This window comes from Chinchilla lanigera, unplaced genomic scaffold (assembly GCF_000276665.1).
Source record: "Chinchilla lanigera isolate Chin_1 unplaced genomic scaffold, ChiLan1.0 scaffold00039, whole genome shotgun sequence".
Taxonomy (NCBI): domain Eukaryota; kingdom Metazoa; phylum Chordata; class Mammalia; order Rodentia; family Chinchillidae; genus Chinchilla; species Chinchilla lanigera.
The window spans coordinates 7,547,447-7,571,139 of NW_004955440.1; the positions used below are offsets into that span (position 1 = coordinate 7,547,447).

Below are 23,693 nucleotides of genomic sequence, written 5' to 3' on the forward strand. Positions count from 1 at the left end.
TGATATGTCCAGAATGGGCACAACTCTACAGGTAGATCAGCAGTGGCTTTAAAGTTAGGGAGCTTGGAAAAACCATGCGTGACACTTAAAGTATTTTAATGAAAATGCCCTAATGTTAAATATTAGTGATAATTGCATAACTTTGTGAATCAAGCACAAAAACGTGGAGCTGCAACTTTTAAATGGCTCCTATATAATGTGAATTATATCTCAATAAAGTCGCTAGAAAAAGGAAATTCTGTTTTAAGGAATTTTTCAAATATTAAGACATTTACAGCCAGAAATTGTAAACAATCCAAATTTTCAAAAGTATTGGAAAGGTTACAAAATATATGGCAAGCCACGTGACATGATAACTTACTCCTGTTAAAACAGATTGTTCACTGTGGTGTGGAAAATCATGTTATAATGACATTTACAGAATAAGACAAATCACATAAACAAATAAACCTAATATGGAAAATATTAATAGTTGTCCACACAGTAGCAGCAGCAGTATTGGTGACATTTTTTTTCAAATGTATTACTGTCTCCTACTTTTCTGTAATTTTAATAGAACAATTTTTAAAAATATCTAGTGAAGCATAAGTTGAGTCATCAATAAGTGATTATCGAACTGGCTACTACTTTACCAACTCATTTTAATAATACTTAAGTATGACTGAACTGAGAGAGATCTACTTTTTAATTTAATCATTATTTTACTTAATAAGGTTTTATATAAATATTGCAGAGTATTTAAATATATTAATTAGCATCCTTTTTTGTAGCTCTAAGTTAAAATCTGAGCAAGTGACCTCAAAATATCAGTTGTTTCACCCCTAAAACAGTACTATTGGAGATTACTAAGTAGAAAAAATACGATGAGTTACTTTTAAAATAAGAGAATGAATGAAATTTAGCACTAAATCTTAGCTCTTCTACTCTCCACTTATCACAAAAATGTGTCAGAGATGACAAAACTGGGAATATGCACATTCAGGATCTAAGGGATTACTCATATACTTTTAGTGCCTGAATTCTTACAAAGAATCATCTATTTTATAATTATCTTAATGTTTACCTTGTAGGGAAATCAACAAAGTGAATAGGATTTCACATGTGAATATTTGTCTTTATTTCCTGAAGATCAGAGCAGATTAAGCCTTACAGTTTAATTTCTGCATTCATGCTATGCAAGCTTAATTCTGATCCTGCTCACACATATTAATGGCTAACAACTAAGAAAATAGATTTTTAAAATAGTCAATAGGTTGTTAATCAAAAAGCTACAAGAGATCCAAAGAGATCCTTGTTCAAGAAAAATTTTGTTTTATTTGTCTTTTAACTCTAAAATATTCCAGGATTAGAGATTTATATCATTGATGTTATCTATTCCTGGCTTTTACACATATAAACTATAAGTCAAGCAATGGTTCTGGGTCCACTTTAGATTTTTTCCTACTTAATTGACATCTATCTCTTTTCATTGAGCTTTCAGCAAAATTAATAAGTAAATGAAACAAATTTTTGATTAAAGAGATCAGTTTTGCTGTGTTTTATTTTGCTAATGTAATGTTTGAGTCCTACTGACAAAATGCTTTAACCATGATGAACAATAAAAACTGCACATTAGAATGGGAGCAGGATTTTCATAATTGCTCTTATTGTGGGTATAAAGAACAAGCAACTGTTGCCAGGAACCTTGGAGACCCCTTTTTGGCTACAACATTAGACAGAGACATTTAAGGAAACACTTAAACTAAATCTAAGCATAAGTAACATCAATCAACACCCTGCCTGGGGACAAAGGAGAATGTACCTGTACTGATAGTTCCATGCATGTCACCACCTCTGCATTCTCTGGGCTTTGTTAGACAGCTATAAGCAATTTCCTAGCCCTTCAATATCAGAGTTACCGGGAAAATATTAACGGGAGTTTCTCTTGTGATAAGCCCTGTCCAGACACTGGTCAGAAACTGTAAAGAGGGATGGGAGAGTTGCAGGCTTTTGGGGAAGCATTTTTTAAGAATACAGAATACAAAGCATACTCAGAACATTAAAAGTGGGAAATAAGGAATGAAATGTTCAAAATAACAAGTAAGATTGATCAAACAAAGATAATAAAAATAATAAAACATTAGAAATGATACAGAATTTCACTAAACAAGATGGTAGGAATTCAACAACAGTTGTCATATTGCATATTGTTTTCTTCAAATTAGTTGTTCAGATCACCAGATATAAGCATGCAAAATTGGTCAAAAAAATTTGAGCATTAACTGTTAACAATACGTAATATAGAAAGCATTGTTAATTTCCCATCATCTTGTTTTGAAATTCTGTATCATTTTTATTGTTTTTGTGTTGTTTTGTTTTTCATCTTTGTTGTTTTGTTATTGTTTCTTCTCTTCAAAATAAAGAAAATAACAAGTAGTAGCTTTTTAAAAAATACTGGTTTCTATTGCTGTCAGAAAAAAAAATGGTTCTAAAGTGGAAGTACACATCACTGTCATCTGAAACGCATGTTAGACTGTGTCTTGGTCTGGATTTCTCAATCTTGGTACTAATAGCTTTTAGAGCAGTGTAAGGTTTTATTGTGGAAAACTTTCCTATGTATTGTTTAGTGGGATCCCTGATACAAGTATGCACTCATTAGTTGTAATAATCAGCAATGTTTCTAAATACTGTAAAATAATGTGGAAGATCCAATTTTCCTCAGCTGATAATCAGTGCCATAGGTACCCGGAGTCAGATTCTCAACACTAGGACCACCTCGCTTCCTTATTCTGATGAACCCCATTTATTTCGTCTTTTAACTCTAAAATATTCCAGGATTAGAGATTTTTATCTTTGAAGTTATCTATTGCAGGCCATTTATTGAATGTCCAGATATCTTTGAGCCTTTGAACTACCTAGTGCCATTCTTTCTTAGATATTTCTAATATATTCCCTTATTCTTGTCACTCTATAATTGTAGTGTGAAGGAAACTGGAATTTGGAGAAATGAGGTCAAAGAGAAGCTTTATCCCATTCCATTCTAAAGCAATCGACATTTTCAGCCTTATACCTTCTACAGGAATGACTCTAGACAGCTAAGGTCTATTGTTACCTGGAGACTGGAGGCGAAAGCACAATTTTGCTGTTCCTTAACAATCCATTCTCTTACTGTTTATAGAGTCACAGACACTATAGAGCAACATCACTGAGAACCCACACCACCCATCAGAACCTGACCTTGTGACAATGTGTGGGGACAATACTGTGACAGTTTAAATCTAAAATGTCCTCCGAGTCTCACATTTCCACCAAAACTCTCCTTAATGAATCCACTCTTGAGTTTAGAGCTGAACGCGCTATTAGAAGTGGCGCCTTGCAGGGCGTGGTGGTGCATGCCTGTGATCCCAGCACTCAGGAAGCAGAGTCAGGAGCATTGCGGCGAGTTCGAGAGCAGCCTGGGCTGCAAAATGAGTTCAAGGCCATCCTGAACTGCATAGCGAAACCCCGTCTCAAACAAACAAACCAACCAAAGCGGCACCACCTTAGAGGAATCGGGTCGTGGCGGCATGCCGCAGAAGGGCACGTTCTATCCCTTGGTGCTTTCACTCTCTCTGCCTCCAGCTAGTCGGAGGTAAAGGACTTTCCTCTGTCAAGCTCCTCTGCCATGATGTTTCTTCCTGTCTCCAGCTGATCATGGACTGAAAACTCTGAAACCGTGGGTAAAATGGGTATTTCTTCCTTTAAATTGAGGGTGTCAGGGTTTTATTCCAACAACAGGGAAAGTAACTAACTAGAAAGCAGAGGCAGGAGCATTGCGGTGAGTTCGAGACCAGCCTGGGCTGCAAAATGACTTCAATGATTCACTTCTTTAGATAATCTCTCCCTGGAGGTCTGGACTGGATCTAATTACCAGTTTCTATTAAACAGACCGCACCAACAGTGGGATGCCGCTTCTGAGGTTGGATTACAAAGGCCATGACCTCTGCTTTCCGTGTACCCTCTCTTATCTTCTTATTCACTGACGCTCGGGGAAGCCAGCAGTCATGTCAAGTGACCCACAGAGATGCACATGACGAGCAGCTGAGGTCAACAGTCACGGTGGCGCTATGGCGCTCTAACATGGGACAGCTCGCTCACGTCACAGGAGTGCAGTTCCTTCTCCCACAGCTGAGACTTCCAAAGAGACAACAACCTAACTTCAGTCTCACAAGAGTCCTTGAAGCAGAAGACCCAGCTCAAGTGACCCACAGAAACTTGAAGATGGTAAGTACTTGTCTTAAGTTGCTAAGGTTTCAAAAGTTGTTATATGCTAATAGATGACTAAAACATAGACAGCAGAATAAACAGTTTTTTCTTGCTTTATCTCCTCTTCCTTCCATGATAATGATGATGATTAAAATTATAATGACCATGCTGATGGCCTCCCTCTCTCTTCTATCTCTCTGTCTGGCAGGGGAAATCTTCCACTCTATTTTCACCACCGCCCCAAACTCCGAGTCCTGATATTAGCTATCAATTATTTAAAATTCTAAGGGGATTAAAATCAAGGTTGCAATGTTCGTTCTTTCACATTGGCTATTCAGTTAATGTATTATGTCAGTCTCATGGGGAAAAGCCTAAAGATAAACCCTTAATGCAGAATTTAGCATGGGTTTTAAACAGCCAACATCTTTCTCAAACACATTCAATAACTATGCATCCATAATGCCTCCATCATACATTCTTCTCAAAACAATTTTCTTCATTATCAAGTAAGGAGATTGGGGCTGGGGATTTAGCTCAGCGGCACAGTGCCTGTCTGGCAAGCACGAGGTCATGAGTTCAATTCCCAGTACCACAGAAAAACAAACAAACAAAAAATGATAATATAAGTAGATTACCTTTTTCAAAAAAATCAACAGATTTAATCATGTAAGTGTACAAAATTTCCTAATCTGACTCTTGTAGAACTAATTGCTCAGTAAATATTGTTTTCATTGTTATTTGAATTTGCTCTTCCCACACACTTCCTTCTAGTTCTTCTGTAAGTGTTTAGTAAGATTTTTTTTATTTTGGCCAAGTTCTAAAAATGCTAAAGAATTCATAGAAACAATTGTTTATTATTTTACCCTTTGTCACAAAAGATCCTCTTGCTATTTATTGCCCTTAACAGAAGTAAATGCTAAACAATAAAATGCAAGTAAAGATCCAATGCCAGTTTCCAATCCAAAAATCAATTAAATAACTTCCCTTTCCTCTCTTAACTAGAAATTTTTCTACTTGATTAAAAACTAACAGGGGCTGGGGATTTAGCTCAGAGGCAAAAGCGCCTGCCTGGCAAGGTCGTGAGTTCAGTTCCCGGTACCAGAGAAAAAAAAAAAAAAAAAAAAACAAAAAAAACAATAAAACCAAAAATAAAACCCAAAACTAACAGCCATGAATCTCAGAAGCTGAATCATAGGTTTTTTTTTTAAATTAGTGTCAAAAAGACAAATGAACGAATATATCTTTAGTTTTCTTAAAATGGTAGAAAAAGAAACACTTTCTCAAGGGTAGAGTTAAACTCAAAAGATATCTAAGGTAGCAATGTATTTAAGTTAAAGAAGATTTCTACTTTATCATTTGTACTTGTCTGCATATTTGATGCTGAGTTTCCAGAAATAAACAGATGTTGGTCTATTTTCTAAGAGTCAGTAATTTGATAAAATATACAAAAGATTGCACTATTCATAAAAATACCTTCTGCATTCATCTTTCAAGGTGCTATAGTTGGATCTGTGCCATGAGGTTGAGATACAGAAATTCCTCATTTAACAGCCGAACTCCATTCCTGAGACTAGGTTGCTAAAGGATCTGGTTGCTGAATGCAGAACTGTCTAGAGTATGTACACTACAATATGCAGAGCAAAGAAATGGCCAAAGGCTAGTGTTCAAATTTAGGAGTTTGCTTTAATCCACGCAACTCTTCTATGCAGTACTGTAATGTATTATAACATAATACTATGTTTCTGCACTGTACCATGTAATCAACAAAAATTATATTACTGTATAAACATGGTATACTGTACAGAAAAAGACACAGGCTCAATAATCACAAAGTACAAAACTGTATCAGAAAAAAGACAGGTCATATATTCAAACAGTCATTAAACAGGTAGGTCATTAAACAGGGAATATCTGTACCATGATCTATGCAAACACACATATTTAAAATTGTCAATTTTCTAGCAGCTTTTAATAATTTACTGTGAATTAGCATAACCAAACTTTCTGAAAACAGATTTCTCAGCAACTGAGTTTTGATGAAGGGGAAGGTACAAAGGCAGTAGGGCATCAGATGTGAATATAACTTCACTAAAGATAATTTTGAGCTGCTAACAGGAAACATGGTAGCACAGGATAAATAAGGCCGGGAAAAAAGAAGTAAGCCTTAATGGAGAGTCAATGTGCTGCATGTGAATTAGTCTGAAGTTGGTATTGAAATCTTTTGTATTATGAGTAGTCTGGTCTTCAAGAGTAAAAAGTTTCATGAAATTTGCATAATTTGCCTAATAATATAGAAAAGATACACATCTCAAATAATTAGCTAAAATTTTACTCAGCATAATTAGCTAAAATTTTACTCAGCATTATTGTACATGGTAATTTTTAATTTTAGGTAACTGACAATATTTCAGAGGCCTAAGAGAAGCTCTTGTTTAATGTTTTGGGTTTAGAAATTATCAATTAGCATCTGTGAGCTATTCCAGTAATTTGTTTAATGTATAAAGGCATAATGCTACATAGAGATTTTCTCTTAGGTAGTGTCAAAGGGCTTTTGCTTTCTTGTGATAGTGCTTTATGTTTTTAAAGATTTACTTGATTTTACCAACTACAAATACACACAAACTGCATAAATGATTTAAAAACTAGATTACTGGAGCAAGTAGAACACAAAGAAATTTTAGTTCACTGTCACAAGAACAAAAAGAAATTGAGCCAGCTCTAAAAAATCCGTTCATAGCCAAGGCAATGGTTTTCATAAAATTGAAAAAATGTCCCAAAGCAACAATATTATATTTCTTAATCTATTGGTGTTACTGACATAAAAAGAATTCTTTCTATAATTCTTCTGTGGCCTTGGTTGATGACAAAGTGATTACTAGAAAAAAATGGTAAATAACTGCTCTATATAACCCTCCAGGCAACAAAAAAATAAAAGACGCACTTACTTGAGTGGCACCTGCTTGAATTATTAATGGGTTCAAAATCACAAGGCTGAGTACATAAATCAACATAATATATGATCTTCAGCCAGCACAGAAGTGCACTGTAGTTTCATTAGTAATACTAACAATAAATAATCTAAATAAAATTTTATTTCAGTGGTTATAAATGGAAAGTGGTACAGTACACAGAACTAGCAATAGAACACTTAATCATGATATATCCAATTAATCTTTTGTGTTCCAGTCTGCCTCCCAGTAACATAGGGAAGAACTACCAACCTGGGGACAGCAATCTGTGAGGCACTGACTGTACAGTCCATGGCCTGTTAGGAATGGGGCCATAGAGCAGGAGGTGAGAGGCGGGCAAGGGAGAGAAGATTTATCTTTACCTCGAGGCATCATTATTCATCACATTCCTGCCTAGGCTGTACTCCTGTCAGATCAGAGACAAGGGCCTTAGGTTCCCATAGGAGCCAGAACCCTACTGTGAATTGCACATGCGAGGGATATGGGCTTTCTGCTCCTGAGAAGACTCTCACCTTGAGACTATCACCGTCACCACCACCAACAACAACATTCTCCCTCATACCCCACTCCCTACCGCTGTCCATGGAAAAACATCTCCACAAAACTGATCCCTGGCATCAAAAACTTTAGGACAGCTGGCACAAATGCTGTGAAATGTTCCTTCTGGTGGAATGAAATGTTCCTTCTAGAATGTTCTAGTTACAACATTCAAAGATACTATGTTTATAAGTGTAATAGGACTATTAAGCAGGCATTTTTAAAGTAAATAACTAATTTCTACTAGGTAAATACTGAAATGGTATTTTGTCGCATACTCTCCCTCAAACTACAGATGAGGAGGGACTACATAACATGTTCCTTTAGTACACTTGTTGTCTTATTAACACAGCACTGTGTGATTGTATGAAAACGTATTCAAATATTTCTCATCATGAACGCCCAACAATGAGACCAAAATAACACATTTACCCTTTCTTATCTTGAGCCACCACACCAATTTAACCATGATGTTCAGCACTTTCTTATTTGTTCCTTTGTGTTGAATGACCCAAATTAGAACAAAAAAGATAAAGAATATATAAGCTTCAAATTGTCAAATCACCACTTTCTGAGTAGCAACAACTACTTAATAACTGATTCAAGTAAGAACTTACTGTTTGATTATTAAGAGAAAGTCATAGATACCCTCCAGTGGAATGGGCAGTGAACACATCATTATGTGCTTACTGACGATTACATAACTAGTAGAGCGGTGAGTGTTGTTTTGAGGGCTTGACTCCTAACTGAAGTATATCTTTTAGAGCATCAAATGTGGTATTCATTCATCACAAGGAATACCACCCAGCAGGCAAGGATTTTCAAAGCTCAATAATGCTTTTCCCCCAGTGGAATACATTTTTCCAGTGAAGAGATAAAAATGCTTTAAACATTTTAAATCTAGCCATAGGGTTTTCTTTCTTCTGTGGAGAGTATCGAAAATTGCTTCAACTACTAAACAAAATCTTTTCATTGAAAAGTATTTTAATTTGGGGGGACTAAATCCAACAAAACTCTGATCTGTTAATCCTTATAATATTTACAGGTTTTAACTATATACCTGTAAACTGTAGAAATGACATATTAAAACTTGTACTTAACAAGTGATCTTGTTCCACTCCTTCTACCTATAATGAAATATAATTTATCTGTTTTTTTGCATATGACAAGTATGTGGGGATAAACATCCTTATTATCTCTGCTTAAATGTGAAAAAAAAAAAAAAAGTCAAGCAAGTACATTTTGGTTTGACCAAATTCTATTACCACTGATTAACTGAAGAGGTTGAATGTAAAATACTCTGATTCATGTTACACTGTTTCCATTTTTTCTGTCTGGAGGTTTTCATGTTTCACCTTAGAATTTTACTAAAACTTTAAAATGAAGATATTCTGTCTAGCACCACCACTGTGGAGGTAGAACACAAAACATACACAACAGAGAGAGTTTGAGTTATTTTCATTAATTGAATGTTATGATTATTTATAACTTTATTATGAACCAGTCCAAGGTTTATCAGTAACAGTATTTTCCTGAAGTGAATGTCATTAGTGAAGGAAGAAATATAATATCTGCAAGAAAATAATATTAGAAGAACTATAATCAAGTGAAAGATGAAAATCACATTTAAAAAAATAGGGATCGATCCATCAAAAATTGTTTTTATTCCAAGAAGTATTCCAATTATTTTTCATTCTTTTTACTCTGCAGATATTTACGGGACTTAGAAATTATCTATAATATTGTAAGTCAAGTTGCTGACACTTATTCTGGTCCTAGGATATTTCCATAAAACAGAATCAGACTATAGAGTAGACAATTGCAAGTTCTTGATACCAGCACCACCATCTTATCTCCATGAGTGTTTCAGTTGGCTCAGTGTCTAAATCCTGTATGCTAGCTTCCTGTGTTTTCACATAATAACTGTAGGTGTCTGGTGGTGTTACTAATTGTTAATAATCTTTCCGGGGGCTGGGGATTTAGCTCAGTGGCAAAAGCGCCTGTCTGGCAAGCGCAAGGTCGTGAGTTTGGTTCCCGGTACCGGAGAAAAACAAAAACAAAAACAAACAAACAAAAAAATCTTTCCTACAGACTGATAATCATGATGACATTCTTCATCACTGGGGAAATTTTATGAGGTATTCTAACTGACCCTAAGTAGTAAAGAAAGTCCTGTTATTGTCCATAAATATTTGAATAGAAAATATATTCAGGAATGAGGCAAGGGAAACAAAATTCTTGCTAATTAAGTATTTTAAATGTTTGTAAAATTATCATGACAAATTTGTTGATAATAATTTGTATGATAATTTGTTTACCATCTATTGATGTTGCTATCATTTTTGAATGCCCATATATATTTGACAGTGTCAAATATTTTTATATACTCAAATATTTCTGCACATGCTCCCCCCCCCTCAAAACAAGGAAATTGAGGCTCAGAGATGTTGTGGAACTTATCTAACGTCACAGAGTTAATAAATGATTGCTATCATTAGAATCCAGCTTTCTCTTGCTAACCTCTAGACTACTCTCTTTGGTTTCAAAATACATTTTTACTTTGTTTGCTGATTAACAGAGATTTTAACAGATTCTTGAACATTATACCTTCATTACTATTCGATATACCTACATATTTTAACATTTAGAAGAAAGATTTTCTAGAAATTTCTATGAATGCAAATTTAAAATATGGTCCTAATTCCTCTTAATAAAAGCTACTTTTATATGAAATAACATTATTATAGTAATAATTTGGGGTCATTTTGAAACTGAGAGACTATTACACTCTGCAAATAAAATTACTTTCTTCCCTGGAACATATTAGCTTTACCTATTCTGGGTTAATATAAAACCAGAGAGCGAATTTAACTTATCCAAATAATCAGTTTACCCTTAAGATATAAGAGATTTACTAATGACCTAATCAGGACATTTAAAATCAAATTATGTACACATAAGGCAATGTGTACGTGCATTGCAAGATAATGAAATTTCTGAATAATGACTTGATTTGAACAGTGTTTGATCAAAAGTCACACTAATATTATTTTATTAAAATCAACATAAGTTTTAATAGGGCTGGGGATTTAGCTCAGTGGCAAAAGCACCTGCCTGGCAAGTGCAAGGTCGTGAGTTTGGTTCCTGGTACCAGAGAAAAACCAAAAAAAAACCACATAAATTTTAATAAAATAAACAGTATTTGTCTAAATTTCCTTTTGGGAAAGGCATTTTTTAAAATGTAGGACATTTGCCTTTCTGATATTCCAAGCATTTAGTGCCAGATAATTTACCTAAGAAAAGTAACCTTTAAACTATTTTCAAAGATCTCAAATAAGTTATTAAATTTAGCCATGAATTTCTTTATCACAGGGTTAAATAAAATATCAGAGTGGAGAATAAGTAAGCTTAATTTCAAAAGTCCATATGCTCACAAGCAAAGATTTTTTAAAAAAATTTAAAGATTCCTTTCTAAACATTATGTCCTGAGGGAGACCAATACAAAGCATCCCTGAACAGGATTTAAATTAACCAATTGATTTTCCATGTTTGCTTGTGGGTCTGTCCAAGGCTTAGGCTCCTTGTCTGGAGATGGGCGGTGGACTCTTAGTAAGTAAACCTCTGTGAGTCACTAATCCCTTCTAAAGCCTGTAATGGTGAATGAAACTAGAAAGTCTCAAAGGATAAAACAAGATCACAGTTAAGGACACCTGGATCTGATCTCAACTAGCTAAAGACTATAGCCTCAGGCATCTCACTCCAGGGTAGATTAACTTAATACCTTACTTGGAGAAGTCTTTGAATGGTTCCACCCTTCCTGATTGCTCCCCTCCCTTCTTTTGATAACTAACTAAATAAGGGCCACCCAGAGAAGTTCTTGCCTGAGATAATCTGGAACCCCTGAGAGGGTTTTGATCCTCCTGGAGCCCTGAAATCGTTCCATTCACTTCTTTTTATTTAGCCTTTGCTATACACCTGTTAAAGAGATTGCAGATCTGATCAACCATCAATAACTAAGGGATATTATTAACCTCATAATATACCAAGAGGATGTTTGTATTTTAATGTTTGATAAAAGCAAGTGTTTACAAAGATACTAGGAACATCCATGAATGTCATCAAAAGTAAAACAGTAACCCAGGAAACATACAACTTACTTGAGAGATTGGAAGATTTGTTTTTATAAGTTAAAACTCTTAAGTGTGGAGTAATAAATCTAAATGCTAATAAGAGAGACATACCTAATATTTGTACTATGTCTTAATTTAGCAATCAGTACAAGATTGCTTATTTCAGTTTAACAGTGTCTAACATTAATCTCTAAACATTCATTTATATTACCCAGAGCAAAATGTTAACATTCAGTTTGATTTCTTTCACTATTTATTAAAACACAAGGAAGTAAGGTAAAATCTGACACCAAAACTACATATACTGTGATAAAAATAGTTTAAAATAGCATTTAAACTTTTTCATTACTTTGAATTTCATTTGCTACTGCTTACATTAAAATTGATGATTACATCTTAAAAACATTTTAAATAAGATTATATTTGAGTGTATAAAAGACCAAAAAGCATTAAATATCTTTATGCTTATAACTAACCAAAGTAAAATGTTATTAGGAAAAAAAAAGAGACAAATAAAAATAAAAAGAAAACAAACGGTAATTGTAGCATGTTATTGCATTTGCAATTAAAATGTTAAACTTTAGAAAAATTATATTTTATTTCTTTCAAGTAAAGCATATTTTGAACAATCTGTGCTAAGTTTAAAGCCTAATCTGAAATTCACCTTATTTTTCATTTTTAATATCAAAGTAGAGATAGAAATGTATATTTCTATAATGTTTAATAAATCATGTGAAGACCATACATGAATTATGAATAAAAATCTATTTACCTGCATGGAAATCTATTCCCACAGCAAATGAGGTTCCTGATATAGGCATCAAAGCATCCATTTTGTCACTTGGTTCAAGAGGTACTCCCCTGATTCCTTCATGAACGGAGTACATAAGAAATGATTCTATACCTGAAGGTGGCAGAGGAAGCCCAAAACAAATATTAAAATCAAAAAATATCATTACTATTATTTTTAGCAATCAATATAAATTAATAAATTTTGTATTAGTCCTCTATTTCTGATTTTTTTTTTAATGCACACTATCCTTCCTGACTGGTGGAAAGGTAGGAGATCTATGCTTCTGAAACTTCCTTATGCATCATAATCTCCTAGATGGTTTTTTAAACCATGTTGTTTAGCCCCATGGCAGGGGCCCAGTAATTTGAAATTCTATGAAGTTCACAGGTGAGGATGAGGCCCCTTGTATGTGGACATCACTTTCATAAGCAATGAAGTAGATAATCCCTGGAAAACTTGGCCTCCCAATCAAAATTCATTCCCCCTCCTCTAAATTCAAGAATCTCTTTCCTCTTATAGGATAATAAACTTTGTTTTTAGGTAGCTATATTACTATTACTGTTCTAATACTCATTTGGATTTCTTAAGGGATATTAAAATCCCTAAACTTCTAAACTCTTCCTGAAAAATAAGAATGCATCAACAATAAAATTAGTTAATTTCTGCTATATATGTCTTACTTCTAAGCACCAAATGCTGGTGCTGAAAAAGGCAGGCATATAGTCTTATTACAAGAAGTTCATTGCCTAATGCTTATCAATATTATGAATATATTAGAAAATATGTATCTAGAAGTGTGTACAATATGAACATTTTCTTATTCAGATTAAAATGCCTGAATTTAAATTTATTTCTGCTGCTTTTTAGTCATATGACTTAGACATAAATAACTTCTCCTAACCTCATTTTTCTCACCTATGAAATGAGGATAATAAGAGATCTAATTACTTCGAAAATTAACATGCATAGATTGATTAGAACACTGGTTAGCATGCAATAAGTGTCATATAAATATTTTATTTAATCTAAAATAAGTAAATATTAAATTTAATCTAAAATAAATTACAGTAACATCCAAGTTAAGGTCTGATATGAGATAAAAGATCATTCTAGGACCAAAGTTCTTTGGAACTATTACAGCTAATGAAAGAAAGGTTGTTTCAGTTGTGCTTCTTTTGGAGAAATATTCTTCTCCCTCAGTTATGCAAACCTTAGGTCTATATCTGTCTGATGCTTTTTATAAAATAGTTGAAAGAAAATAAACATAACCAAACTCAAATTGTACCTTAATCCCACAGCTTTTTATCTCAAATTTTGTTTTTCAACTTGAACATAGAAATTATTAGCCTTAGTTCAAAGTTAGGTACTAACTGAAGCTGCTGAAGGCAATTAAAATTTAGGAAATAATATTAATAACAAAAATGATATTTCAAATATCTCTAATCCATTGAAATTCAACCTGTATGAAATGATGCAGTGTACCATTGGTCTGATGATTACTTAACATTATTTTTACTGATTTTAACTGACTTGGGTTGCATAAAATCTTCATGGTAGATGATGGATGAAGTAAATGCCAAAGTTTTCCTTGAACTTATACCTTGGCAGGACATGCGGTTCTTCTGGAGATAGTACCCCACGGTACACATGCATGTTCGCGTATTTTCAGAGGTTGGCAAACAAAGCTGAGAACACCCACCATTGTTTAGGTGGCAAGAATTGCTGCCTGCAGAGAAGGAAAGCAGAGAAAATTTTTAAGAGAAATACAAATTTTAAAAATAGTTTTATTTAAAATCAATGCATAAACAAAGGTCTATGCTAACCATTTCTAAATGTAACTGTTTCATATTGTTTACAATCACATTTTACTCCTTCCAATAGGTTAAAGCAGTAGTTTAAAGCTGAAGAGTGCCCTCCAAGAAAAAGAAACAAAAGTATTTTTAGTTACAGAAAGTATAAGGACATTGCTTTGTCCTGAGGACTGATATACAACTTTAAAAATACTTTAAGATCACAGAACTCAGCAGCACTCAGGAGGTTGACGCAGGATCGTTACAAGTTCCAGACCAGCCTGGGCTACAAAGTGAGCTCAAGGCCAGCTTGAATTGCATAGTGAGACTATGAAAAAGACAGAAAAAAAAAAAAAAATCATAGAAATCAAGAAACCTTTTGGTTCTTAAATTTCATTTCATCCCTATGTTTAGTTCTTTGACAAAAGAATATTTTTTATCTATAAGTGTCCTATCAATAGTTAAATATATTACTAACTCAACTCAAAGACTTTGTCATTAAAAGAAAGGAAATATACATGTATCTATTTATTTATTTTTAAAATGAAGGAAATACATTTTTCCATGCCTAGAAACATAATGTTCCCATAATACGTGGAAAACACTCTCACAAGAGACATCTAATTAACTGGTATATTAAAAAATTCTCCTTCTTTCTATATAGTAGCAAATGTTAAATATTAGTCAATAAATCACAAGTAGCATTCTAGCAAGACACTCAGTGAATTTACTAGCCCCAATGTGCTAATTACAGCTGGTAGCATGAAGTTAAGTAATTTATAATCTTATGCAGCAAGTCCATTAAACATCTCATTTTTACATTTTTATTATTCTAGGACACGAAGTGCCATTTACTAGATATTCAAACTCTGAAGTACAGTAACCTCGCTGTGAATTAAAAAGTTTGATGAAAAAGGCATATCAATACTGCCCTACGGAAAATTCAAAGTACCAGTGCAATTCATTGTTTCTCATCATCTGAAGTGAGGGTAGTCTGGTGGGATTTAACTCTTCAGTGGAACTTGTCACGAACTATCATTCCTGATGTGAAATACTCTCAATCTGGGAAGTTTCTCATCAGGAGATTTACTGCTACACTCTCTGCTCGTCTTCTAAACCTATTATTTAGTTGATGTCGAACTCCATTTTAAGTAAATTCTACTTTTGATATGATTTTATTTATCTTCTATATAAACTAATTAAGAATAGTTGCTTAATTCCCAATTTCTCAAATTGATTTTTAAGATGAAAATCCAGACATCCGATATTTCTAATGAAGATTTATTGTAATTGGCAGTAATATCATATAGATATTTCATTGTTAGAAACCATTATATATTAGCTTAATGCAAATATGTAGGTATGGATTTAGATGTAGACTGGTTTTAACTACCAGCAAAAGTGCACAGGCTGGGAAGAAACCTAAAGATGACACTAACAGTTCATTCTGATGGAGCACCTCATGCAGAGGAAATATAAGGAACTAACGACACAGAGAAAAAGAGGACACAGAAGAGAATAAATTTATAAGAGAAAATGAGATGGCATATAGCCTTGATAATTGCAGAAGTATGTGGATGAAGCAGGAAAAGGACCTTCTGAGATGGCACAATTTTTAATACAAATTTAATATCAATAGATTGTACTTTATTGACAAATAATAAATTTAACATATTTTAACAATTATATTTTACACTAACACACATTGTGTGTTGCACTAATAACAACACATCTACAGTACTGGTAGAGAAGTGAACAGTGGAGAGAAAAAAATGAAAAGTAATAATAAATGTGCACATATTTTACAATAAGCACCTTTTCTATTAAGCATGAATGGAGGCGGGAAAATATTGCAGTGTATTTTAAACTAGTCATTTGTGTAGTGATTATCTATCAAGTTAGTACCGTGTACTAGCTTGGATTCTATTGTATAATGATATTGATGTTCTTGCTTCCTGCTCTAAGTGACTACTGGGCTAGAAAGTTCATCTGACTAACAAGGAGCTTCAACTCTCCAGCGATCTGTGTCAGAAATGATTAATGAAGAAGCTAATCGTACTTTGAAATCCAAACAGGTAGTAACGGTAACACCTCAAAGAGTCCTAAACTGTTCATATTTCATACTAATGAAGCTTTAAACCACCTGTAGTAATTCTGCTAATGGCACTGTCTTTAATGTAGATGCTGCTATCAGTATATACTTCTGGTTAAACAGTATTTTCACTGTATCTTAAATGTGCTTGTATCTAGGAATGGTGGCACATACCTGTAATCCTAGCATTTGAGAAGCTGAGGCCAGTGGATGGCAGTGATACTGAGGCCAACCTGGACTACACAGTGAGTTCAGTGCCAACCTCAATTACCTAGGGAGACCCTGCCTCAAATCCTCCAAGCCTCTGACACTATAAAAATTAGTTTATTTGTTTGTTTTTCTCCGGTACCGGGAACAGAACTCACAACCTTGCACTTGCCAGGCAGGCACTTTGCCGCTGAGCTAAATCCCCAGCCTCAAAAATTAGTTTATTATATCACTGACATCTACATGCTACAGGCCCTGTCTGACTGCCTGTAATGTTTCTGCCTAACTTAGCTATCTATAACAATGCCTCATTTGAAATTGAAGGCCAGGTGTGGTAGCACATGCTTCAAAGCCCAGTTCTCAGAGGCTGAGGCAGGATTGGTGTAAGATTAAAGCCAGCCTGGGCCGAACTATGTAGAAATTTTGTTTCTAAAAGACAAAAATAAAAAAGAAATTCATATTCATTCAGTCTTTCTCTTTTTCTGCCTCTCTACCTCTCTCCTCTCTGTCTCCCTTTCATTCTATGTTGTATTTTCTATATTGTATTTTTATATCTAACCTCATACACATATGTAGATGATGCCATGATTCACAACAGTGCTATAACTTTTACACTTGATTCTATTAAATATATAAATATGTTGTGATATGCTTTATTTACCAATTATCAAAACTTTATTCTCAATTACATAACCTATTCCTAGTGTACAGGATGCTAGTAATATTTATTTATGTATTTATTTAATGATTGATTCCCATGCTGAAAAATTATAACCAGGGCTTTATACATGCTAGGGAAGTGTTCTACCACTGACTTACATTTCCTGAACAAACTATGTATTTCAATATAGATGCTGTGCCATTACTGAACTGGTAGATAGTAATAAGAAAGTCATAAAATGAATAGATTTGGACATAAGAGTTTGGGTGTTAATGCATTCTTAACAATAAAAGGAGTCCTACAATCATTTCAAATTCATCTTCAAAACAAGTATGTTCTCTTCAAGTAATTTTTTTTTCCCCTCTGGCATTTGCATGTACAGATTCCAGACCAAAGCTTGCCCCGTGCTGTGCAGAGACAAGGCATCTGGCTGCCATTTTGCCTCCTGTTGTATACATGGACTCCGAACTGCTATTGCCCCTAAGTCTTGCCTGCTGGGTGGTTGGCACCTGTTTGCAGAAACACTGGTCCCCTTGGTTCTAGATTCTTCATCCTACCCTTGTCTGCTTTGGTCTACATGACCAAAATCCATCAGAGGAAATCTCTTTCTTAGTATGCAATTTGTTTTTCTGAAAAATTTTCCAAAGAGGAAAAGTATGCCAAGTTAAAGACTCACATAGTAAAGACTAACATAAGAAGTAGAGTAAAGAAAAGGCTTCATGTGTTCAGGAGGAGCTCTGTTAATGTTATGGACCATGAAGCAGAAACTACGCAAGGCTTAGCAGATGTGGCGCTGTACTGGCTGGCATCTCTAATCCAGTTGCCACTGGGCAGTGTGACAACTCCACCCATGTAAGTCATCTGTTAGTTCTTGCACTCAATTTCACTCATACCCCATGGCACACAAAACCAAAAAATCAAAATGCTTAGAGCCAGACAATGTAGTGTCTTTGAATGTGTAATGTTTTAGGTACATATAGTTCAAGTATCATAGTTCATTCTGTTCGGGGCTTCATTACATGTTGTACATACTTCACAGGAATATATTTTCTTATTCTTATGGTTTAGTTAACAACTAGGAAGGAGATTTCTTTGAAGACCTGATAAATTAAGATTCCTAGGGCAGCTTTGTTAGTGCTTTGAAAGCTTATTATCCACTTTAAGTTCAAAACATTCCTCCTACTGTATTAAGCAAAAGTTTTATTTTTCTTCCTTTTTTATTAGAAATAAAAATGACAACCTTCTGTTGTTAAGCTGAGGCAACAGTATAGAAAGGAAGAAATGTCAGTTTGCCTTACCTTGCTGGGCTTGTTTATCATACACTTTCATATGAACAACCCCAGCAGTCTTATTTCGCAGAATGGTAGGGTTTCTCCCATCTCTTTTGCTGCAGGTTCCCAGCTGAGCTAAGTTCTGGTCTGCCCACCAGAGCTTCTTATCTATGAAAGAGAAATGAAGGCTTAAAGGAGAATGTAGTAATCTTATTAAATAACATAAATAGCCATGAAAATATGCTTTTGATTTCTTTTGTTATATTTTGAAATGATTTCTAAGAGAAACACTAAAATTCCCTTTGCTTCTAAAAATGCAAATCATACTGAAATTTTCTTGTTCGGATGGTCCTCCTCCCTCCCCATGTAGAGATTAATCACTTTAAGGTTTTGTTTTTCCCCCGATATAATTAATATTTTTACATATTGTCTGATGTATATTATATAGATAAAAATAAAAGTAAGTTTCCAATTAATATGGAACATGGATTTCATTATTTACAGACTTGAACATAGTAGTTTTGAACTATATTTGTAAGTAAATGACAAAATCCAACAAAATATCTAAAAGTATTTCAAAATGATACTGTTTCCCACCTTCTATTTATTAATAATGTGTAAGTTTTGCACTCTACATTACTGGATTCTTGACTTCTTTTTATTTTTGTTTTTTTTAGTACTGAAGAGTGAATGTAGGGTCTTCACACTGAGCTATCCCCTAAGCCTTTTCGCATTTTGTATTTTGAGACAGGTACTTGCTAAATTGCTAAGTTTCCCAGGTTCAGCTCAATAACATGATCCCCCTGCCTCAGCCTGCCATAGTGCTAGGATTACTCAAATGCACCAGTAGGTCCGGTTCCTCTTTACTGCTTTTATTTCTTATACAGTTTATGGCAGTTCCTCCACAGGTTTGTTTTTTTTTTTTTTTTTGGTTTTTCTCCGGTACCGGGAACCGAACTCACGATCTTGAGCTTGCCAGGCAGGCGCTTTGCAGCTGAGCTAAATCCCCAGCCCCCTCCACAGGTTTGTTAATTGAACGTGCTTGAGTGATCACATAACCACCACCCCAGAAATTTTATAAGAAAATAAAAGTTATGCAAAAAATCATGATTCAAACACAGAGTAGTGAGTTAAAAAGAAGGATAATGTAATTTCCGCTGATGACAACACTCTTTTGCGGTGACTCAGTCAAAACACCGGATCAGGAAAGAAGCAAATACAACCCTTACCTAACCCTGACCTAAGCCTATCATTTGAATAAATGCTCTTTATTTTCAATTATTAAAACCAGCCTTTGGATAAAGCATACAATAATTTCTATGATTGTAGTGCAGGATGTAAATATTAAGAAATTTTCTCTGTAAGATAAAAGCATAGTTAATGAAATTGTTTACAGGTGTTCAAGAAGTTGAGATTAGAAAGAAAATATTCTCATCATACAAAATGAAGATCAAAAGATGACTTTGAAACCAAACATAAAAGGAAATTGACACTGATTATAATACATAGTTAGAAAATAACTGACACAATAACCAAAAGGTTATAAGTGAAAAAGTTGAAAGGAAGAGAAAAATAGAAATAACACAAATGTTTACAGCTTTATAATTCAGATAAGGAAATTAACACATGATATCTAAAGTTAACAAATGCCATATAATGCATGTAAAAATTAAATTAGAAATAAATCTCTGTTTTTATATCCTAGAATGAAGCATGTCACTCCCGGAACATGAATGAATGACTGAGGCTAAAAGTCTTAACACTGGGAATTCAGCAATTTCATTTTGAAACATGTCTACCTACAAGTGTGCTTCAGTGAATGAGCTTCTTCACCTTCTTCACCCTTCAGGATGCAAAGGGTCTTGAACAAGAATAAATCTCTATGTGAAGATAGAAAATTCCTGTGTTTCTTGTCTATTTCTGTATGATGTCCCTATAACCCATAGGGACCTTGACAGCAAAAAAGTCATCACCAAATGTAATCCCTCAACACTGGAACTGTACCAAGCACCATGAGACAAAATAAAAATCTTTTTTAATGAAAATTTACAAGTCTGTGCTATTGTGTTATTAGCAATAGATGGACTAATTGAGGTATTTATTGTTTTAAAATTCTATCCTAGATGGTGGGAAATGACAAAGAAAAAGACAAATAAGATCACTGCTTTTACAAATACTACATTGTAGTGAGAAAGGGATATAAAATAAGCAAATAGAAAAAGAAATGAATGACAGTTTTTAGTGTCTGAAAAATATAAACACAATTCTATCACTTTTATCTACACCTCTATTTAAGCATAACTAAACTGTACTCACCATCCAATACAAAAATATCACCCTAATCCCCAAGAAGTATTTCTCACTAACTCACAGTCTTACTTCCCACTCACTGGCTCTAAGGTCTCTGCAGAGAGAATCCCTGCGTGGTATGTAAATGTTGCTTTTTCTCTCTTTGTTTCACTTGTGCATATTTTGACTCCTTAGGCACAGATGAAAGCTCCAGAGAACAAGGATCCAGCCTTGTTATTCTTGGTCTTCTTTGAAGCACTTTGCATTCTTTTGAACTGAACATGATGTAGAGGTTCCCTAAGTTCCCAAGAAATGACTGGGGAAATAAATGCCCCACCAAATATCTCACATTACAATTCATAACTTAAAAAATATTTAAATAAGGTCAGCTTCATCATTCCCTGTGGATATTATTTCTTTTAAATATCTCCTTTAAAATATAACACTTGCTTAAAGATCCCTCTGACATAAAGAACTTTGTTTTCATCATTATTAGTTTGTTTCAACTTTATTTCTGTCTCTCACTGTTAATAACATGAATATGCTGGACATTACTGAATTCAAACACTGCTTAAGTTGTGTGTACTTGAGTACAAGAATCCCTGACGCACTATTACAGCTTTAAGTGTAACCACACTCCAAATCCATACACTGTACTGAAATTTGAATTCCCGGTACCTCAGGTTGGGTCTGTCCTTGGAGACAGAGGCCTACAAAGATAACTGAGTTAAAATGTGGTCCTTGTGGAAGGCCTTAATCCACTTGACTGGTATTATGAGAAGGAAAATTTGGGGTGCAGTGATGCCACAGGAGAGGTCACAAGAAAGAAGTGGCCACCTGCTGGTGAGGAGAGCAACTGACAAGAAACCAAGCCCGTTGTCACCTTGACCTCAGACCTCCCACCTCCAGACATGTGAAAAAATATCCATTTCTGTATGTCCCGCTGTCTGTGGGACTTCAATATGGCAGTCCTAGCCAAATACCACATTCACTAATAGAGATTTTGAATACATGTGTAAAATATAAGAGGGAATTAAGGCAAAGGTAAATTGTTTCTGCCACAGAGTCTCCAAGGTGTATACTGAGAAAGAGGGAAGGATGGCTGGAGACAGGAGGGGAAAGAGGTAAAGGAAAACATATTTAATGAATACCTATTAATTTCCAGAACTTTTTAACATAAATGAGATCCTGAACATAAGGTTCTTGAACATAAATAATATCGCCTTATTTAAATTAAATATTATAAATAGAAGATGATGTGTTAATATACCTTCTGTTAAACACAAGGAAATAGAAAGTCAGGTAACCTTCAAAAGGTCCTACTGAAGGAATGTAGCATTAAGTTTATTCAGTTCCAGGTAATATGACTTAAATTTCAGTGTTCGGGCCCCTGCAATATACTGAGGATCTAACAGCCCCCATGACATTCAGTGACTCTATACACTGCAATGCAAATGCAATGTGAGTTGCACATAAGTAAAAAATAATTTATTAGAATTCACAAAAAAATTTATTTGAAATTGAAATTCAGCTGTGTGTCCTTTATTTTACCTTTGTTAGTCTCTCTATACACTTCTAGAACACCAACATTTATAAGAAAGTAATGAAAAAAGCATAAACCTATAAGGACAAGAAATAGAAGAGAAGGCCATGGTAATAAAACATAGTAGCTATGGGTTGAAAGTGTGTTGTAATTAGGTGATTGAATGAAAATCTAGACCTGAGAAGGATGATGCCAGATATTAGTTAAAAAGCGATGGGCAACTTCAAAATTGATCAGAAATGGTGGGCCTCTAAACATCCAAAAATAGGAAGATGGATTAAATTCAGAGGAAGACTGTGTTATTAAGGAAACAAGTAGAGCCCAGGACATACAGCCAAGGGCGTGCACGTCCTTCATTCCGGGCAATACTAGAGGTATCCCTGAAAGAAAACTAAGGAGGGTACTGGGGTGTGGATTCAGTAGTAATCTATAAAAGAGCTTTGCAAAGTTGAGCATGAACAGCGCTCACCGCGATCGCTGTAACAGCACAGACTGTCGGGCCGCAGTGTAGAGTTCATGATGTGTAGGTCTAACACAGGCCCTCAAAACTGTACAGTGGTGACACATCCCCAGGTGCACGGTGCTGCTGGTTTACTCTGTCTTCACTTCAGGCAAATATTAGAGTCATATGGCACACCTCTGAGACTATTGCTAGGTTCTGCCTCCGCAGATTGCATCTGAAGTGTTTCAGTCATTGTTTAGCAGCAGGAGTATCACATCTCTTACTCTCCTGTTCAACTAAGCTTCAAATCCACAGACCTCACTGCTAAATCCTGTGACCTCAATCTTTAATTTCCTACTAAAGGAAGCTGGTGTCCATGCTCATATTTTGCATATCATATATGTGTCTCCTATTTGGTTTTTGTTTTTGTTTTTTTCCAGTACCAGGAATCGAACTCATGACCTTGCACTTGCCAGGCAGGTGCTGTGCCACTGAGCTAAATCCCCAGCCCCTGTGTCTCCTATTTGTGTAAAACTGTACAGACTAATTTGAACCCCCAGTACCTCAGGATGGGTCTGTCCTTGGAGGCAGAGGCCTACTAAAACATAACTGAATAAAGAAATGTTATCTTATCAAAGAGATAAGGACTGGGGCTGGGGATTTAGCTCAGTGGCAAAGCGCCTGCCTGGCAAGCGCAAGGTCGTGAGTTCGGTTCCCGGTACTGGAGAAAAACCAAAACCAAAAA

General features: G+C 34.8%; 1 protein-coding gene across 1 annotated transcript in view; it reads right to left on the minus strand.

Annotated features, from left to right (window-relative positions):
- Lrp1b (low density lipoprotein receptor-related protein 1B) overlaps nucleotides 1-23,693 on the minus strand; it is a 1,427,040-nt gene that overhangs the window by 498,920 nt on the left and 904,427 nt on the right. Inside the window, exons 33-35 of the mRNA XM_013517439.1 lie at nucleotides 18,702-18,842; nucleotides 14,254-14,379; nucleotides 12,633-12,764 (exon numbers count right to left, since the gene is read on the minus strand). Coding sequence (XP_013372893.1) covers nucleotides 12,633-12,764; nucleotides 14,254-14,379; nucleotides 18,702-18,842 — 399 coding nt within the window. The remainder of the gene's footprint in view (nucleotides 1-12,632; nucleotides 12,765-14,253; nucleotides 14,380-18,701; nucleotides 18,843-23,693) is intronic.